The following is a 17,328-nucleotide window of genomic DNA, read 5'->3' as shown; positions in this document are numbered from 1 at the left end:
TTGTTGTTATACTCGCTTCAATGCACCAGATTTAACTAAATAAAACAGATGTGTGACAATTGCCTCTAGATTTAAACTATGACCAGCATCTCACACATTTGTGTTCCACTCATTCGAGTGAAAACCAGGCATGTTAGACTACAAGTCTACACTCACCTAACTGAGGATCAGGCCCCTTGAACTCAATGGGATTTACTTCTGAGTGGGCATGTATAGTTCTGCACTGTTAGCGATTCATATTCCTTATGACAACTGCATTCCATTCTTATCACATTCCTGATAATGGCTGGAGTCAGGCCTTCATTACGAATGGTATGTTTCCAGAGGCATGCGTCACATAACTCAAGGCAGGGCTTAACACCAGCATTCTTCTGTGTTGTTCAAGTTAGCAAACGGTTGTAACGTTTTTAGCAATAATAATTTTAATGTTTTATCTTTTCTGCAAACCACTTTGAGGTCTTTGCGGTATCCAAATTTTGTGAAATAAATATATATATATATTTGTCTCACAATGTCAGCTCAAATGTAAAACTTCTCTTTTATTTCCAACAGCTAAAAATAAGGTCAAAGAAAGAATCCCCACAACTCTCAAGCTATTCTGACAGAGGTTAAATGGCACCGTTCTTCACAAACAGCTTGGGGAAAATAGTGTGTGATACCAGTGATCCTAATTTCAGTAGTAACAGTATTCCTAAAGTTTACAGGTTTTCCTATAATCAGTATTCAGTGAGAAAACTGCATACATTAACTTTAAGAAGGCCAAACTTGCTAAGTTACAAGGAAAATTTTGGACATTTTTACTGTTTGGTGTCTATTTTGCAAGCTGTTCAGAGTGTTATCAGATAAAAGGATTTGACAAAGTCGTATTGGCATTTCCTCTTTCCCCTGGAGATGTTACCATCCTACCTGATCTCTTGATTGTGGAAGAGAAGCCTGAAGGTTGAGGATTTGATTGAACAAAGGACTTTGCAGCACTGATTTCAGTAAACTCAGTTTCTCTTCATTTGCTGTATCACCTCGTTCCCGTAACTTAGCTTGCAGGCGTTCCACTGCCTGGAGGGCCCGGTGAGTATCTGAAAGAATATTCCCTATTACTTGGTACCCTTAATATGCGTATATACTGTTAGGCATAGATGCTTGCATGCTACTTTATCAGCTCTTAAAACAAGATGAAAATGTGGATGTCTCCACACACTTTTTTTAAACATCCGGTTTAGTGAAAAGTGCATCCAACTGCCCTGTCATAGTACAACGCCAGCAGAATATCCATTTAATTATACTTTTAAGTAACTGTATTTTAGCTTTCTACAGTTAACCCATGGCCCAAATGGATTCTGATTTCCTGAATGAATTTTTATCAGGGAGCTAACACAAAATGATGGATGCACCATTGTTTTGAAGCTCAGGAATGTATAGTCCTAATTTCCAGACAATAGTAATCATATGGCCCAATCACTGATTGATGGATGCACCAATAACATTGTCTAATCATTCTCCTCTATCCATATATGTGAATGTCCTTCCAACCATACGACTTGAGACATGGCTTTGTTCCATCCGAAATGCCTTTGAAGGCCCCTGTTTATTTTGTCTTGCCCTTTGGCCTTCTGTTCCAGGCTGAGCCACAGCTGTCTTCCACATCCAGGGCCTGCTCACCTTGCTTCATTGTTCTGCTATCTGCTTCAGGTGTTGGCTTAACTAATGAGATCAACTTCAGCTCTTCCTTGGACACCAACACACATCTGCAAGAGGCGATAGCTGAATATGCTTTACATGCAGATGGCTCCAGGTTCAATCTCTAGCTAAAAATTAGCAGCTAACAGGCAGTGTTTGAAATAAGCCAAGCACCAGGTGCATTTTGCACCTGGATATCGGTCACTTGCGACCCAATGAAGATGCCAGGGTACCAGAATGTAACCTGGCATTTACACCATCTAGAGGTGCATCTTCACTTCACTTTCCCCACCCCACTGCCATGCTTTAGGTTGTCAAAGTTCTTAACCTAGTTCAAGGTAGTCATCTGAGCTAGCCAGATGTTTAACTGAGAATCAATCACAGTCAGTATATCATTTGAAAAATGAGACACTGGAGCTGGCTTGCCCCAAAATGGCAACTAGACATTCCATTTTGGCGAATGTAACCTTGGTTTAAGGGCCATTTGTTTCTAACACTGCTAATGGGGCTGGTAAATAGCTCTGCCTAAGACCTTAGAGAGCTGCTCCTAGTCAAGAGTACTGTGCAAAGTGGACCAATGACCTCACTTGGCATAATACATCTTCATATAGATCTATAAGCATTTCTGGCAAGCAGTCTTAGATATTAATCTCCACCAGGACTTCATCTCAGTGAACGTTTACCAATGAACGTCGCACGTATTTCTCCTGAATTTGGATAAACACGAGGAAACACAGTTCACCATAGCTCTTCAAAAAGAGAATGAAAAGGGTTTGTTAAGTATGTAAATGTGTTTTGGTATCATGTCTTACCTATTGTTTCAAACATGGCCTCCACTTGCTTAATTTATACTTCACCAAACAGCAGTCAGCAGCTCAAGGTCTTCCTACAAGAGAACTGTGGGAGGAAGAAAGATTTTAAACACTAAGCTGTAAAAGCAGGAATTTAAAACTACTATGTCAGAACCATACCCCCGCCCCGACTGACTGATCTAGCAGAATCTCAATCAATCGCTTCTTATTTCTGTATTAGTTGTAGTCCAAAAAGTGAACAACAAGCTAATTAGATACCTCATCTCAAACATTTGTGCAGTTGTCGTGTCACTGCAACACCACAGTGATGTTGTGTTGTAAGAGATTGAACTGGCACCCTGTCCTGAGCAATTTACTAGCGCAGGCGTACAACAATAGCTTCTTTTTATTTAAATGCTAACAAACATTATGCTGCAGTATTCAAAACGCAGGTTCTAAAACCCACTATGCAAACTCTCATGAAGATATGGAGGAAAAGAGGGGCAGAGAAAGTGGGGTGCTGCAGAAATATGTAGTTGTAGAAAACAGAAGCAATATGGCTGCTTTTCTATGCTCCCCATAATCACTGGGCAACTTTTTTTTTTTGCTCGTTTTTCACCAAAGGAAATAATTCAAGGGAAATTATACACAGCTGCAAAGACATACAGAAAGTGCAACACACACATAATATAAAGAAAACACCATCACTAATGAAGGCAGGGCAGGTCCCTGAATTTTGCAACTCTGTTACCTACAACACACCATCCCATGCTATTTGACTGAACCTTCGGCATTTCGTTAAAAAGGCATGTATCCTGCAATTCCCCTCCAATAGCTGTGGGAATTCTTTTTGTACTTGAACACATAATTTCCAAACAGAAGTTTCACCGCGCTTCATTAAACCGGTCCTCTTAATATTTCACAAATCCATTTTCGAATAAATACCTCGGGGGAACTATAAGGCTTACAGCATCAGATTAACAAACATGCGATGCCAAAGATAGAAGGTGCAGTAACAGGCTTTGCCTTGCAGCCCTTACTGCAGGCAATGGCATTTCTCAAGCCTTACTGGAATTAACATTGACAACCAGGCCCCACGTGTTCATTAGGTAGGCTGGACTTTGCAGGGAAGCAACCTCCCATTGGGATGGAAGAGAGGAAGCTTTTTGTGTGCGAGTGCCACGTTATCAATTTTACAGAGGCCAGCGAATGGCAAAAGGAACAGATTTGTAAGCTGATCGCCCACACAAAGAGGAATGAACCATTCAGGCATTCACACTGAGATGCAAATTGCCTTACACATACAGTCAGACTTCTTTACCTGAGCCCCCATTATCAAATGAGAGGATGAAATTAGATATTAAGTGAGGCGTCCTACTTATACATCCCTAGGATTCTTCTAGATAGAGCTACACAATATTAGGGAAGTGTGTGTATATTAAGCATCTGTGATCACACCATGTAAACACAAAACTTGGTATCTGGTCATCCACCAAGTTTCTGCTGCCTTTTGTTGTTTTGTTTTAGAGGAAGCCTCTAGCCCTTCAACTACAGAGATAAGTGATGGTGAGCTAAACAGCCGAAGACTGACAAATGACTGTGCACATCTTCTAAAGTTCAAAGGTAGAACTGTTCTAGAAGGCACACAGGTGCTCCAGAACAGAACTTCAGAGAACGAGCAAAACTGCACAGGGAGGGGGAAATGGGCCAAAATCACCTCTTCCTTCCATTCAGGGGAACGTTCTGTGAACAGACCTCCGCTCACACATTTCTGGACCCAACCCACTGTAAATAAATTAAATCCACTGCGAGCAACACTTTGCCGTGAGTTCAAATGAATTCATACTATATATGAAAGCAAATCAATGTGCCTTTCCTTCTGGGAGATGCCCCAAAAGCAACACAAACATTTTGTCTGCCTTGCCAATCACTCGTTTGTAGTGTTAAATGCTTTCATGCAAATATATTTGGGTTGGCAGCATCAAGCCCCATTCAAGGGTTTGATCAACATGATTAACCATTTCATGAAGGAAGGGAGTGGAGCTGGGCCTGTGGCCACCAGCCCCACCCCGATGCATATGCACAGCAGTGGAGCGCATGCCCGCACTGCCAGGGGTGGGCACATGGGGCAGGCTGTGGCCAAGAAGAGCATGTGCCAGCTTTGCTGCTCACTCTCCCCCTACTCTCTGCTACCAGGTCAGGCCAGGCACGCCTCACCGTGGCTGAGGTGCAATGCTCTCTGCCTTGAATGGGAACCCTATGTGATCAGCAGGCTTCCTGCCCAATGTGGAGATGGAGGCTGCCCATGCCATACTGAATCCTGATCTCCATAAGCAAAACAGAACCCCAAAGCTTGGATGTTGTTGCATCACCAACAGAGACACAAGGTAAGTTTGGGATCAGAGAGAGCACCCTTACTTTTCTCCCTTTTGCTAAAATCAATACATATTCTCAAGGACAGTACTGTTAATCCAGATGTTTCTCTAAACTAGGGTTTATGTCCAAGAAATCCTGGACATGTCCTCTTTTTTGGGGGGGCATCAGGTTCATCCTAGGTGATGTTTTACATTTCAAAGGAAATATTCAGGGTTTGTTGGTTTGTTTATGGGGTTTTTGGTGCAGGCACAGAGTAGCTCAGACTTGGTCTCAGGCACCGCAGCCCTGTGTGCCTATTTCCCCAGCTCAGGCTGGCAGTGGCTCGGGCTGTCCTCTTTTTTTTGCTCTTCAAGATATGACAACCCTACTCTAAACACAACTGAAATCTCAGAAGTTTTTCACAGCCTCCTTTTTTCATTCTCACTCCCACGCAGCTCAAATCACATTTTAGAAACCTTTCTGTGCATGAGTATTTGCATCAGGATGTGGAGACACATTAAGATGTGCATGCTATTTAAAGCATACTTTAGTTATGCTCCACCCACGCTCAGATGAGCATTCCCATCCGTGGCTTCAGCTGATGACACTCAAAAGGAAACTTGTTTAGACATATAGGTCCCCTTGCTGCATCAGGTTAAATTAATAAAATGGTGACTATTTTACATCCAAAGTTAAGGCACATGCAAGAATATGATCTATTCTCAAACTGTGATGCATAATAACCATGAAATATGGTTGCTACTTTACCTGTTCAATACTGTAACTGATTGTTCCTCGCATAACCGTGGGCCACTATTTTTTGCGGTGACATGTTCTTTAAACACACACAAGATTCTGCTCATAACTAGAATTTTTGAGCCCACTATCTTGTTTCTCAACAAGCAATGCAACTTGGTCACTGGTCTTATCAAAGCTCAGAGAGGTTAAACTAATGCAGAGTAAATGCAGTGATAAGCCAAAGTTTATCACAGTTAATAGATAAATGAATTGCCTGAATCAAGTCACTATATTGGAAACCCAACTGCCTAAAAAGTGGGGGGGGGGGGTATGAATTGTTTTACAGAGTGGTTGTGATGTTAAAACAAGATATGAGCTGTAAAAGGTTTTAAAAACTGCTAATGGTAATTAATAAAAGCCTCACAAAAGTACAAATAAAAGATAAAAGACATGATCACTATTATTTTATTTCTTATTTTATCAATACTTGTAGAACATTCTAATTGTTATAGGAAATATTTTTTATTGTAAACAATTTATTGTAAACTCAAATTATACAGCCAATTTATTCCTACTTTTATATGCACTTTATAAAAGTACACCAGGAATGTTACAAGTGCAGTATTTATATAAGTAATATATTTATCAATGCATTTAACTGATCTGCATCTGGGGAAATCTGCTTAAACATATATCCACAAATACACAATTAAACTATGACACAAAAGAGTTCATACAATTACTATAAATCTATCAAAACCAGTAAAATGATATTTAAGATGTGAAATTTCTGAAGGGCAAAAATTGACCATTTCCCCAATCAAATATAAAAGGCATAGGAAAAGGGTAAAAGCCTTGTAAAATTATTCAGTAGGCAAAGCTAAGCAAAACAAAACAAGTGTCTACATAGATTCCCTTGATTAGTAAGAGAAAAATCCATTGGGATTTATTCATTAAATAACCACTGATATTTAATATTCTGATATTTTGTATATTCTGTCCCTTTTTCTGGTATCTGTGACATCAACCACATGAACTGGCTTGTGTGCACTGAGTTTTTCACCCATATGCTCTGTTTAAAAATGATGCCCACAAGTATCTATCCCATAATGTCAGAACTGTTTTAGGAGGGCATGACACACTCACTTCAAATCTGAATAAGATTCAATAACACATATCATCCAATCAGTGGCGTAGCATGGGGCAAGGCAAGTGAGAGAGTGAGTGAGTGAGCCAGGTAGGGGCAGAGAGCTGCGAGTGCGAGCGCACCCCCCCCCCAGATGTTGCGGCCGGTGCGGCCGGTGCGGCCGGCCCCCCTTGCACCCCCCCACGCTACGCCACTGCATCCAATACAACCTACTGATAATTCAGCGCATTTGAAAATGTCTGGCAAAAATTCCATGAAGCAAAACATGTCCATCATGGTATCATCAAACAGCAAAGGCAGGAGTGAGCGGTCTTGCTCCCGAGTCCTTGTGCAGTTTAGGGATACACACCAATATACTCCTGCACACCATCTAGAAACATAGTTGCATTACAAAACGAACTTTTCTGCTTTGCTTTTTCTTTGCTCTGTTTTTGTTTATTTATCTGGCTTAATATAAAACAAAATCTGCCACCAAAGTAAAATTTGTAAGTAAAGTATCCTGTTGCTTCTAACTACCTGGCAAATAAAGCTGATCACTTAACAGCACTAACATACACTCATATTTGCAGAAATTCATTGCAGTTTTTAATAATTGATTGTGCTAGCTTTGTTTCCTAACAGTTAATTTGGGGTTCTGTAATAAATGTAAGACTGTCTTTACTACTGTTCAAAAAAAAAAAAATTCTTTAAATATTGATTTAACCAGTCAACATCTCCATTCACCTCTGATGGTAGTAAAGAAAGCTGCATATATAAATTTCAGATAAATAAATAAATTCAAAATAAGTGAAGATATTTTTCTTATAAAAACTAATAGCCACACAGCGCACTGTTGCTAGAAGCTCTAGGATCAGAAAGCAATAATGAAACATCAAAAGAATTCACATTAAAAATATTTAAGCAGCTGATTTACATAATCCAATTGATTTCATGAATACCATGTTAGAATTCTCATGAATACTCTTGTTAGAAACCCATAAGTGTTTGAATTTGAATTTTATTACTGCAAGCTGGGCCTGGTCAAACCTAAATCTAAAGATTAAAGTATAATCTGGGCATTAGAAGATACTAACCTACTAAACATTCAGACTAAATTGTCATAGAAAAGGTTCAGTGCTCTCATGACTATGGATGTCAAAAAAAACATAGGGAGGAGACAAGAGGTAAAAGCTATCTATACCAGCATTCAGAGCGGCACTTTTCTACTTTCCTAAAGCTGATATTGACTTTGGCTGTCCTAATGCAGATTTCTATTTTAACCCAAGACAAGAAGAATGTATTTCAATTCTTTATGGGAAAGCATGTCAACAGAAGGTTCAGGGCACGCATTCATCAAATTCAGTGGCATTCATAAATGTAAATGTCTATTTCTCTGTTAATTATAAAGAGCGCAGATAACAACAGCGATCTAACAAAACATAAGTTTCTGTTTTGACACAGAATGGTTTCTTCACTTCAAACACACCAAGGAAAAAGTCCTAAACATTTCGCTAAAACTAGGCCTCCTTAATTTCAGTCTTCCTTTCTTGCCAACAAAACCCAACTCAAACCTACACTTTCTGGCATCATAGCTAAAATGAAAGCACAGCCATATTCTAAGTTTGCTGGAATTTTATAGCAAACCATTTTGATAAAGTGGCTTTCAAAGCAGTTTGCATGCCAGTTATGCTAAAACTCAGAACTTTCCCTCACCATCTACTACCATGGTAAAAAGCACCTGACTTAGAAGGGGAGCCACACGAAACTGCCCTTTTGGCTTGCAAAGACACTGTAGAGCTCAAGCATTAACCATGCCTAATTCTGTTTAGGATTGGGGGTTTGGTATTATGAACAAATAACATCCTCCTGATCTTTGCTCATGCAGAAAGCTAACATGCTACTACGAATTTTTGCTCAATACAATACTGAAGGCAGGTCCATCTGCACGCATGTGCCTGTTTAACTTCCAAGTACATGGAGCTTGTCCCTGTACAGGACATACCACTATTTGTCCTTAATCTGAACTTCTTACAACTCAGTTCTCAGAATTGTTTGCTGGCCCAACAAGTCATTGCAAATAGGTTGCAATGCCCACCATCTGTGCAATGTGACAAAACATGTCACTGTAGCAAAGCAAAATAAACAGCCAGATACAAAATGACTTCAAGTCAACTACAACAGCCTAACTTGCTTTTAAAAAAGGCTGCCTACCACCTTTCCTCCTTAGGTTTAAAGTGTAGTTTTGTCATCGGCAAAGAAAAGAAAACTTACTAGACCACACTAACATCCATTAATATGCTGACATTCATTTCAGTGAGTGCACTGAACTGCTTACTGGAGAGGAGACTGCCATAAATAGCACAGTTCTCCAAAATGTCATGTGAGCCTTTCTTTAAAATAGGTGCTATATTATCAAGAAAATACAATACATCTGTGCTGACAGGGTCATGCTACACAGAACCCAAGCCTCTTGTCCTCCTATCTGTAAAAACGCTGGAGACAAATTCTCGGTACCGCCATGCAGTATTTATACTGTACTATAGTTATTCACTAGTCTATAAAAGGCTTTGGAAAAACTAATTTAAGAAACACCACAAACAAAAACAAAAAGCATCTACCATTTGAAGTTTGATTCTAATTGTATTGCACAAACCACCTACAGATCTGCATGATTACTTGAAGAAAGAATTCACTCCTTATTTGAAATCTTGTGAATTATTCTAGATCCACACTTTAAAGATAGCCACATGATCTCCAGAGAGTAGCACAGAGATAGTTGGCAAGAAAGAATGAATGAAAGAAAGAAAGAAAGAAAGAAAGAGCTAATGATTAAGATAAATAGTGCATTACTTTAACTTAACAGTCACAATGTGAAAGACAGTTAAGTGAACTGAAGTGCACTTCAGCTCTGAACTGGGTCTTTGGTGCTTACTGCATTAATTTCAAAAACACTGAAATGGTGATTTCCATACACTGCTTCTACTGACCCCCCTCTTGCTTTGAGCAAGCTTTGCTGCATCATGTGTCCAGCAGAATGGGAACATGCCACACAAATATTAAGGGCAGTGGGGACTATGTTCACACACAGACTTTGATCGGGACCATTTTACACATTAGTTGTACTTTTAACACAGTGGATTATATCAATTCCCGTGCAATTAATATGTTGAGCAGCGACTGACGTTTGGGCCTTTTCAGCATGAGATGTAAAAGCAGCTGGGTGTGCAGGATAACACCTATACCCGGTTGTTTACTTCGCTCCTGCATATACACAAAGCCAATACTCTTCTGCTCCAGGCTAATCCAATGTGGAGTAATGATCTAGTCCTTAACTGTGTGCTCCCAACAGACTAAAACCCTACCCATTCACGCACACCAAAAGTGTGAGGATTGTGCATTTCTCTCCTTTTTTTTTTTTTCAACCAGTCAATAAGCCTTGTTAAGCAACGCTTAGCCAAGGGAAATGATCCTGAGTGTGTGTAGCCGCAACCACAACTAACCCTCATTGTTCCGCTCCCAACAAGGGCAAAGGCGGAGTTCTCGACTCGCTCAAGGTTTAAGGTTAGACTCGTTTAAGGTTAAACCAGACTCGTTTAAGGTTACCAGATTATTTTTCAATGAATCCGGGGACACTTTTCAGCTTCAATGGATTCTGTATGGGGGACTGATTTGGAAATCCGGGGACTGTCCCCGGGAAACGGGGAAGTCTGGTAACCTTACATTAGTTCTCTCCGGTTGCTTTCACAGAATATGAAAGCGACAAATCTGGCTCTTTCCGAATCAGGATGACGCTCCTTGGCATCCTCGCTCCCTGCCCGCTCCACTGCGCATGCAAACAGAGCGCATCTCTCTTTTCCCCCCTCCCCGCATCTTCTCCTCTTAGCAATGCAAGTTCCTTTCCATTTGAACTCCCTGGGTTCGCCTAAGGGGAGAAGAGAGGATGCTGGATGCTCGCTGCTCCCCGGTGCCCACCCCCATTCCCCCCCCCCCAAAAAAAAGCAAAGGCGTCGCATTGATCCCGAGTGTTTCTGGACAGTAAAGGGAGCTGGGAGAGCGACGGGAAGGAAGGGAAGGCGAGCAGGGAGCGTGACCGCAGGAAACTCCTCGCCAGAGGAAAGGGAGGGGGGAGACGGAGCCCAGCAGGCCAGGCCGGGGAAGGCGAGCTTTGATGGGCCTCCCCATCCCTCCTCCTCCTCCTCCTCCTCCTCCTCCTCCTCCTACCCGCGGCAGAGGCTGAAGCAGAACCGGCCCGCCGCATCCCTCCTGCTCGTCCAGCCGCCGAGTGAAGACCCGGACCGAGACCCGCCCCCTCCCCTCCTCCCCCCGGCAGGTCCCGCTGCTGGAACCGGGCCAGCGCCAGCAGCTCCTGCCCAAGAAGCAACAGGCGGCCTTCGCTCCGCCAGCCGGTCTCCCCCGCCCCACGCAGGCCAGGCCTGGCCGAGCCCTCCGCGGGCGCAGCGGCGCGCACGACCCCCCTTCTCTCCACCCCCCCTGGAAAAACGAGGCTGGCGCCCCCCACCCCCGCCAGCAGCGCAGCCGACCGAACCGGGATGCTCCCTTAGAGGAGAGGGGAGGTTCCCAAAAGACAGGAAAGAGCGAGATCCAAGGAGGGGTTTGCGCAGCGCCTTACAGTTGCAGCAGCGCCGGTGGTCGAGTGCGGGTCCCGCGAGGAGCTTGCGCCGCCCCTCCGGCCTGACGAGCTGCCCCACCGCCTCGCCCCGAGGGTGACCCTCGCCCTCCCGAAGTTCGGCCGAGAGCGTCGCGGGGAGGGGGGGCGTCTTTTGTCCGTCTCCGGGGAGGGGCGGGTGCCAAAAGAGACCCGCTTTATCTCTGCCGGGCAAGGCCCCCTCGGCTCCTTTTCCGCCCTCGGAGAAAGGCGCGCCGGCTCCCCGGACCCTGAATCCTGCGGCGGCAGTTGCCCTCTTTTCCCCGAGGCTGCTCTGGGAGGAACGAAGCGCGCGGGCGGCGGGAGGGAGGGAGAAAGCGAGGGTCGGATTCGGCCCAGCTCTCCTCTCCAACACGTGTTAAGAAGTTTCTTCATTCACCCCCTCCGATCCCCATTTCGCCATTAGGTGGGTAGCTACCGGGACCACTTTTCGGTCACGGTGCCTCAACTTTGAAACCCCCTCCCCAATCTTCTAGGGGCCAGGTTACCTTCTCCCCACCCCCAATGAGGGGGACAGACCCCTTCCTTAAAAAAGTTAATGGGCAAAGCCATTCAGATGCTCTGTGTGTGCGCCCTGTCATGGGATCTGTTATGCCAGCTGGGGCTTACCTGCGCCCCCTCCCCCCAAAATAATATTTTATTCAAGTTGGCACCCCTGCCCCCAGTTTGCCTGGCTGACCAGAGTGTTTTCTTTGAAGCACCAGGTATATTTTTTTTAACGGGATATTAATTATCCTGCTAATTATGCAGCTGGCTGCTTGCTCTGCTGCTGCTTTCAACTTCTAGGAATCTTTCAGGTTTTGGGCTTATGAGAGCCTCATGGCAAGATTTGATCAACAGGCAGTGATAGAAATCTGTTTTAGTGAATGAATGAATGAATGAATACATAGCATTAACTATGCCTGAAGAACAAGAAGGAGGAGGAGGAGGAGGAGGAGGAGATTGGATTTGATATCCTGCTTTATCACTACCCTAAGGAGTCTCAAAGCAGCTAACAATCTTCTTTCCCTTCCTCCCCCACAACAAACACTCTGTGAGGTGAGTGAGGCTGAGAGACTTCAGAGAAGTGTGACTAGCCCAAGGTCACCCAGCAGCTGCATGTGGAGGAGCCGGGAATCGAACCCGGTTCACCAGATTACGAGTCCACCGTTCTTAACCACTACACCACACTGGCTCTACATAGAACAGTCTATGTAGGTCAAAAGGCTGCTTCCAGTATTTTTAGGATGTTAGGCCACCATGATGCTGCCTCTTCCTCCAAATATTTTCATTCAGTACATTTAGGGCTGATGTTATGCATATTTGTGTAGGGGTACTGTAAACCCGCAATTTATTTTAATTTATTTATTGCATTTATAGAGCACTTTTATCTTAGAAGGATCTCAAGGTGGTGCAGTGGTTCTCCCCCTCTGCATTTCTTCCTCACAGCTACAGCTGGGCGAAACCTGGTTTTCAACATCACAATATATTACCAGCTAAGCATCATGATATAGCATCGTGATATAGTGATATATCACAGTGTCTGAAATAAGGATGGAACTATGTAGAAGCATGGGCTGGCTTCACAGTTTTCCCCACGTTGTGATTTTTTTTGCATAGCGCGCTCACACACACACACAAAAGCATATGATTTGTGATCCATTTCTAAAATTGTTAAACAGATGTCGCAACATGGATTTCAAAATGGTTTTGGACAATATATCTCCAGTCCCACTCAAAACAACCCTTTGAGGTAGGATAGGCTAAGAGATGGTGACTGGCCCAAGGTCACCTGGTGAGTTTCATGGCTGAGTGGGGATTTGAACCCTGGTCTCCAACACACTAACCATTACACAACACAGGGGTTACAATCTGGGGATTGTGCCCAAAGCCAAAATCCCATTCAATCAAAACACAATGAGGTCAATGCTGGGTGGGACTGCCAAAGTCTTTTTTCCCCCTGGATGCCCTCCCACTTTCCATCTGCTTATTATTGTTGTTGTTATTGTTATTATTAATTGACAAGCGCTTAAACCTGAATATGCACAAAGTGAATGTGTATAAGTTGTGGGCTTACTGTACACCCCATTGAACTGTAAGGAATGTAAACATGTATAGGATTTTGCTGTAAAAGGCTTACATCAAAGAAAACCATGAATATTATTGGGAATAACAGATATAACTTTTGATCTGCAATATTTTCATATCTATAATTATGGTCCTTACAGGAGTTGGTGTTTTCATTTCAAAAGCTTGTGTTTTAGTTATAAAAGAAGATACTGCAGAAAAGAAATGGAAATAATAAAACTATGTTCCCCTTTCTGCACAACTTTTTCTACTTAATGTAAAGGCAGTCAATGTGGTGTAATACTTAAAAGAGTGTTGGACTAGGATCTGGGAGACCAGTTTGAATCCCAAAGGGTTACCTTGGGTCACTTACAGTCTTTCAGCCATTTCTCCTTCACAGGGTTGTTGTGAAAATAAAATGAGGAGGGCGAGAATTGTATGCCCTACCTTGCAGTCATTGGAGGAAAAGTGGGATATGAATGTAATTAAATAAAAATTAATTAATTAATATTGGTAGGAAACAGCTTTGGGAGGTATATCAGTCTCAGCATGCCTTGCCTTGTTGCCAATAAAAGGGAATGGTTTCACTTAATGTATTTAAATCATGTCACTGAAGCAATTTTCTTTTCTTGGCAGTATAAACTAGAGACTACATCAGTTGGGTATGACATGTGAATAACTACAAGAGTACAACAATTCTGCACCAGAGTACATATACTGTACAGTCACTGAACTCTGCATGTGAATACTGTACAAATGTACCCCCTAAACTGCTTGTGTATCCAGGTGCAGAGATTGTACATGTGTTGAATATAACATGTGAACACACCCATAATCTGGGCTTCTTACAACTCTTTGCTCAAACCTATTTGCTGGCCCAACAAGTCAATTGCAATGGGTTGCAATGCCCACCATCTGTGCAATGTAACAAAGCATGTCACTGTAGCAAAGCAGGATAAACAGACAGATACAAAATGACTTCAAGTCAACTACAACCTACCACCTTTCCTCTTTAGGTTTAGAGTGTAGTTTTGTCATTGGCAAAGCAAAGAAAACTTACTAGACCACACTAGGATCCATTAATATGCTGGCATTCATTTCAGTGAGTGGACTGAAATGCTTACTGGAGAGGAGACTGCCATAAATAATCAAGCACACTTCTCCAAAATGTCATGTGAACCTTTCTTTAAAATAGGTGCTATATTATCAAGTAAATACAAGACATCTTTGAAGACAGGGTCATGATACACAGAACGCAAGACACTTGTCCTCCTATATGTAAAAACACTAGAGAGAAAGTCTCTGTACTGCCATGCAGTGTTTATACTGTACTATAGTTATTCACTAGTCCATAAAAGCCTTTAGAAAAACTAAACTAAGAACCACCACAATCAGAAACAAAAAGCACATAGCATTTGAAGCTTCATTCTAATTGTATTACAGAAAAACACATACAGATCTGCACAATTAGTTGAGGTCAGAATTCACCCATTGTATGCAATACTGTAAATCATTCTGAATCGACACTTGTAGAGATAGCCAAATACGTCAATTTATATAAGTACGCCTACGAAGTGTCTGACACTGCAGTCTGGTAATCTCTACACAATACCACAGAGTTTACAGTGGTTGGGATTTTCAGGAAAGCTAATGATTTAAAATAGATAGTGCACCACTAAAACTCAATACGTAGTTGCAATGCAACGGAGAGCTAAGTGGACAGAAGTGCACTTAAACTCTGAACTGGAACTTTGGGGCTTACTACAGACATGCATTTATTTTGAAAACACAGAAATAGTGTTTTGCATAGACTGGCCCCTTCTTGCTTTGGGAAAGCGTTGCCAAATCATGTTTCCAGCAGAATGGGCACATCATGATACAAATATTATAAGCAGTGAGGACTATGCTCATTCACAGGTTTTGATCAGGACCATTTGACACATCAGTTATTCCTTAATACAGAGGAGTTGCTATTAATTCCCCCTCAATGATCATCAGCTGATTATCGGGCATTTTCACTGCGAGATAAAAGGAGTGGATTTATTAGCACGTGCAGGATGTCTGTACGGTTTTGCTCACTTTACTCCTGCCTACACACCAATAAACTCTTCTATTGCACGCTAATTGTATCTGAAGAAATTATCAACTCCTTATCTTTGTGCTCCCAGCTATTACAACAGGTTAGAAGAAACCTAGCTCTACCTATTCACGTGCACCGAAAGAGAGGGGCTATATTCATCTTTCCGCCGTACTTCCAACATCAGCCTTGTTAAACAACGCCCAGCCCAGGTTAAGGCGGAGTTCTCGCCTCCCTTTCGTCCTCTTCAGCTGTTTCCACGGAGGAGGGCGAAAAAGCGAAGCTAACCAGACCTCCTTCAACTGGGGATGATGAGCTTCCTTGGCATCCTTCGCCCCCCCAGCCCGCTCCACCGCACATGCAAACGGAACACATCTCCCCACCCCACCAAAAAAAACCCTTCTCAACAATGCAAGTTCTTTCCCATTCGCAGCACCTCAGTTCGCCTAACGGGAGGGGAGAGGATGCTCGCTCCCCGGTCCGCCCCCCCTCCCAAAAAGCAAAGATGTTGCATCTAACTGCGCAGCATGATCAACCCCAAGTGTTTCAGGGCGATCAAGAGAGCGGGGGGGGGGGAGACCAGAGAGTAGGAACCAGAGCTGCTTGGGAAGGCGAGCAGGGAGCGTGACCGCAGGAAACTCCTCGCCAGAGGAAAGGGAGGGGGGAGACGGAGCCCAGCAGGCCAGGCCGGGGAAGGCGCGCTTTGGTGGGCCTCCCCATCCCTCCTCCTCCTCCTACCCGCGGCAGACACAGAACCGGCCCGCCGCATCCCTCCTGCTCGTCCAGCCGCCGAGTGAAGACCCGGACCGAGACCCGACCCCTCCCCTCCCCCCCCCCGGCAGACCCCGCTGCTGGAACCGGGCCAGCGCCAGCAGCTCCTGCCCAAGAAGCAACAGGCGGCCTTCGCTCCGCCAGCCGGTCTCCCCCCGCCCCATGCAGGCCAGGCCTGGCCGAGTCCTCCGCGGGCGCAGCGGCGCGCACGACCCCCCTTCTCTCCACCCCCCCTGGAAAAACGAGGCTGGCCGAGAGAGGCTGGCGCCCCCCACCCCCGCCAGCAGCGCAGCCGACCGAACCGGGATGCTCCCTTAGAGGAGAGGGGAGGTTCCCAAAAGACAGGAAAGAGCGAGATCCAAGGAGGGGTTTGCGCAGCGCCTTACAGTTGCAGCAGCGCCGGTGGTCGAGTGCGGGTCCCGCGAGGAGCTTGCGCCGCCCCTCCGGCCTGACGAGCTGCCCCACCGCCTCGCCCCGAGCCCGGCTGGGCCGAGGGTGACCCTCGCCCTCCCGAAGTTCAGCTGAGGTTCAGTCTTTTGTCCGTCTCCGGGGAGAGGCAGCGGGTGTCGAGAGAGACCCGCTTTCTCTCTGCCGGGCGAGGTCCCCTTCGGCTCCTTTTGCGCCCTCGGAGAAACGCGCTCCCGGCCGGTGAATCCAGCCCGGCTCTCCTCCCCCGGCCCCGGCTTTCCTAGCCGCTCCCGGCCAGGCAACTATCTCGGCGCCGCCGGAGCGGGCGCTGCTTGCTGGGAAGGAGCCATGACAACAGCAGCAGCAACAGGAGGGGCCGCCAGGTGTCCCGCGAAGCCGGCGGGAGGCCAGATGGTCCTGCGGCTGCTGCCGCAGGAGGCGACTCCAAAGGGGCGAGGGGTCTTCGCCCCCCCAAAAAAAAATTATTTGAGGGGACTGCCCCCACCCCAATTGATGGGCACGGTAATTCATATGGTGTGTGTGCCCTGTCATGTGATTATGCAGGAGGGCTGATTACCTGATACCCCCCCCCCTCGATATTTTATTTATGTTGCCATCACCAGCAGCTGCCCTACTTTCTTCGTCACTGCTCTGGAAGAAAAAGACCTGGGGAAAG

General features: G+C 44.6%; 1 protein-coding gene across 27 annotated transcripts in view; it reads right to left on the bottom strand.

Moving 5' to 3' along the window:
* Positions 1 to 17,093, bottom strand: part of MPDZ (multiple PDZ domain crumbs cell polarity complex component) — a 116,015-nt gene extending 98,922 nt beyond the window's left edge. For 8 of the 27 annotated variants that reach the window (XM_083718160.1, XM_083718143.1, XM_083718145.1 and 5 more), the window contains exons 1-3: positions 16,631 to 17,088; positions 2,487 to 2,571; positions 907 to 1,073 (exon numbers count right to left, since the gene is read on the bottom strand). In XM_083718160.1, coding sequence (XP_083574286.1) covers positions 907 to 1,073; positions 2,487 to 2,502 — 183 coding nt within the window. In that variant the 5' untranslated portion in view covers positions 2,503 to 2,571; positions 16,631 to 17,088. Of the gene's footprint in view, positions 1 to 906; positions 1,074 to 2,486; positions 2,572 to 10,905; positions 11,090 to 11,314; positions 11,408 to 16,630 lie in introns of those variants that run through there. The other 19 variants (XM_083718139.1, XM_083718163.1, XM_083718144.1 and 16 more) reach the window with 8 other exon arrangements.
* Positions 17,094 to 17,328: the final 235 nt, after the last annotated feature.

Source organism: Podarcis gaigeae (assembly GCF_964106915.1).
Source record: "Podarcis gaigeae genome assembly, chromosome: 17".
In the NCBI taxonomy this organism is placed as follows: domain Eukaryota; kingdom Metazoa; phylum Chordata; class Lepidosauria; order Squamata; family Lacertidae; genus Podarcis; species Podarcis gaigeae.
The sequence above is the reverse complement of the archived record's forward strand: the minus strand, read 5'-3'. Positions and strand labels throughout refer to the sequence as shown.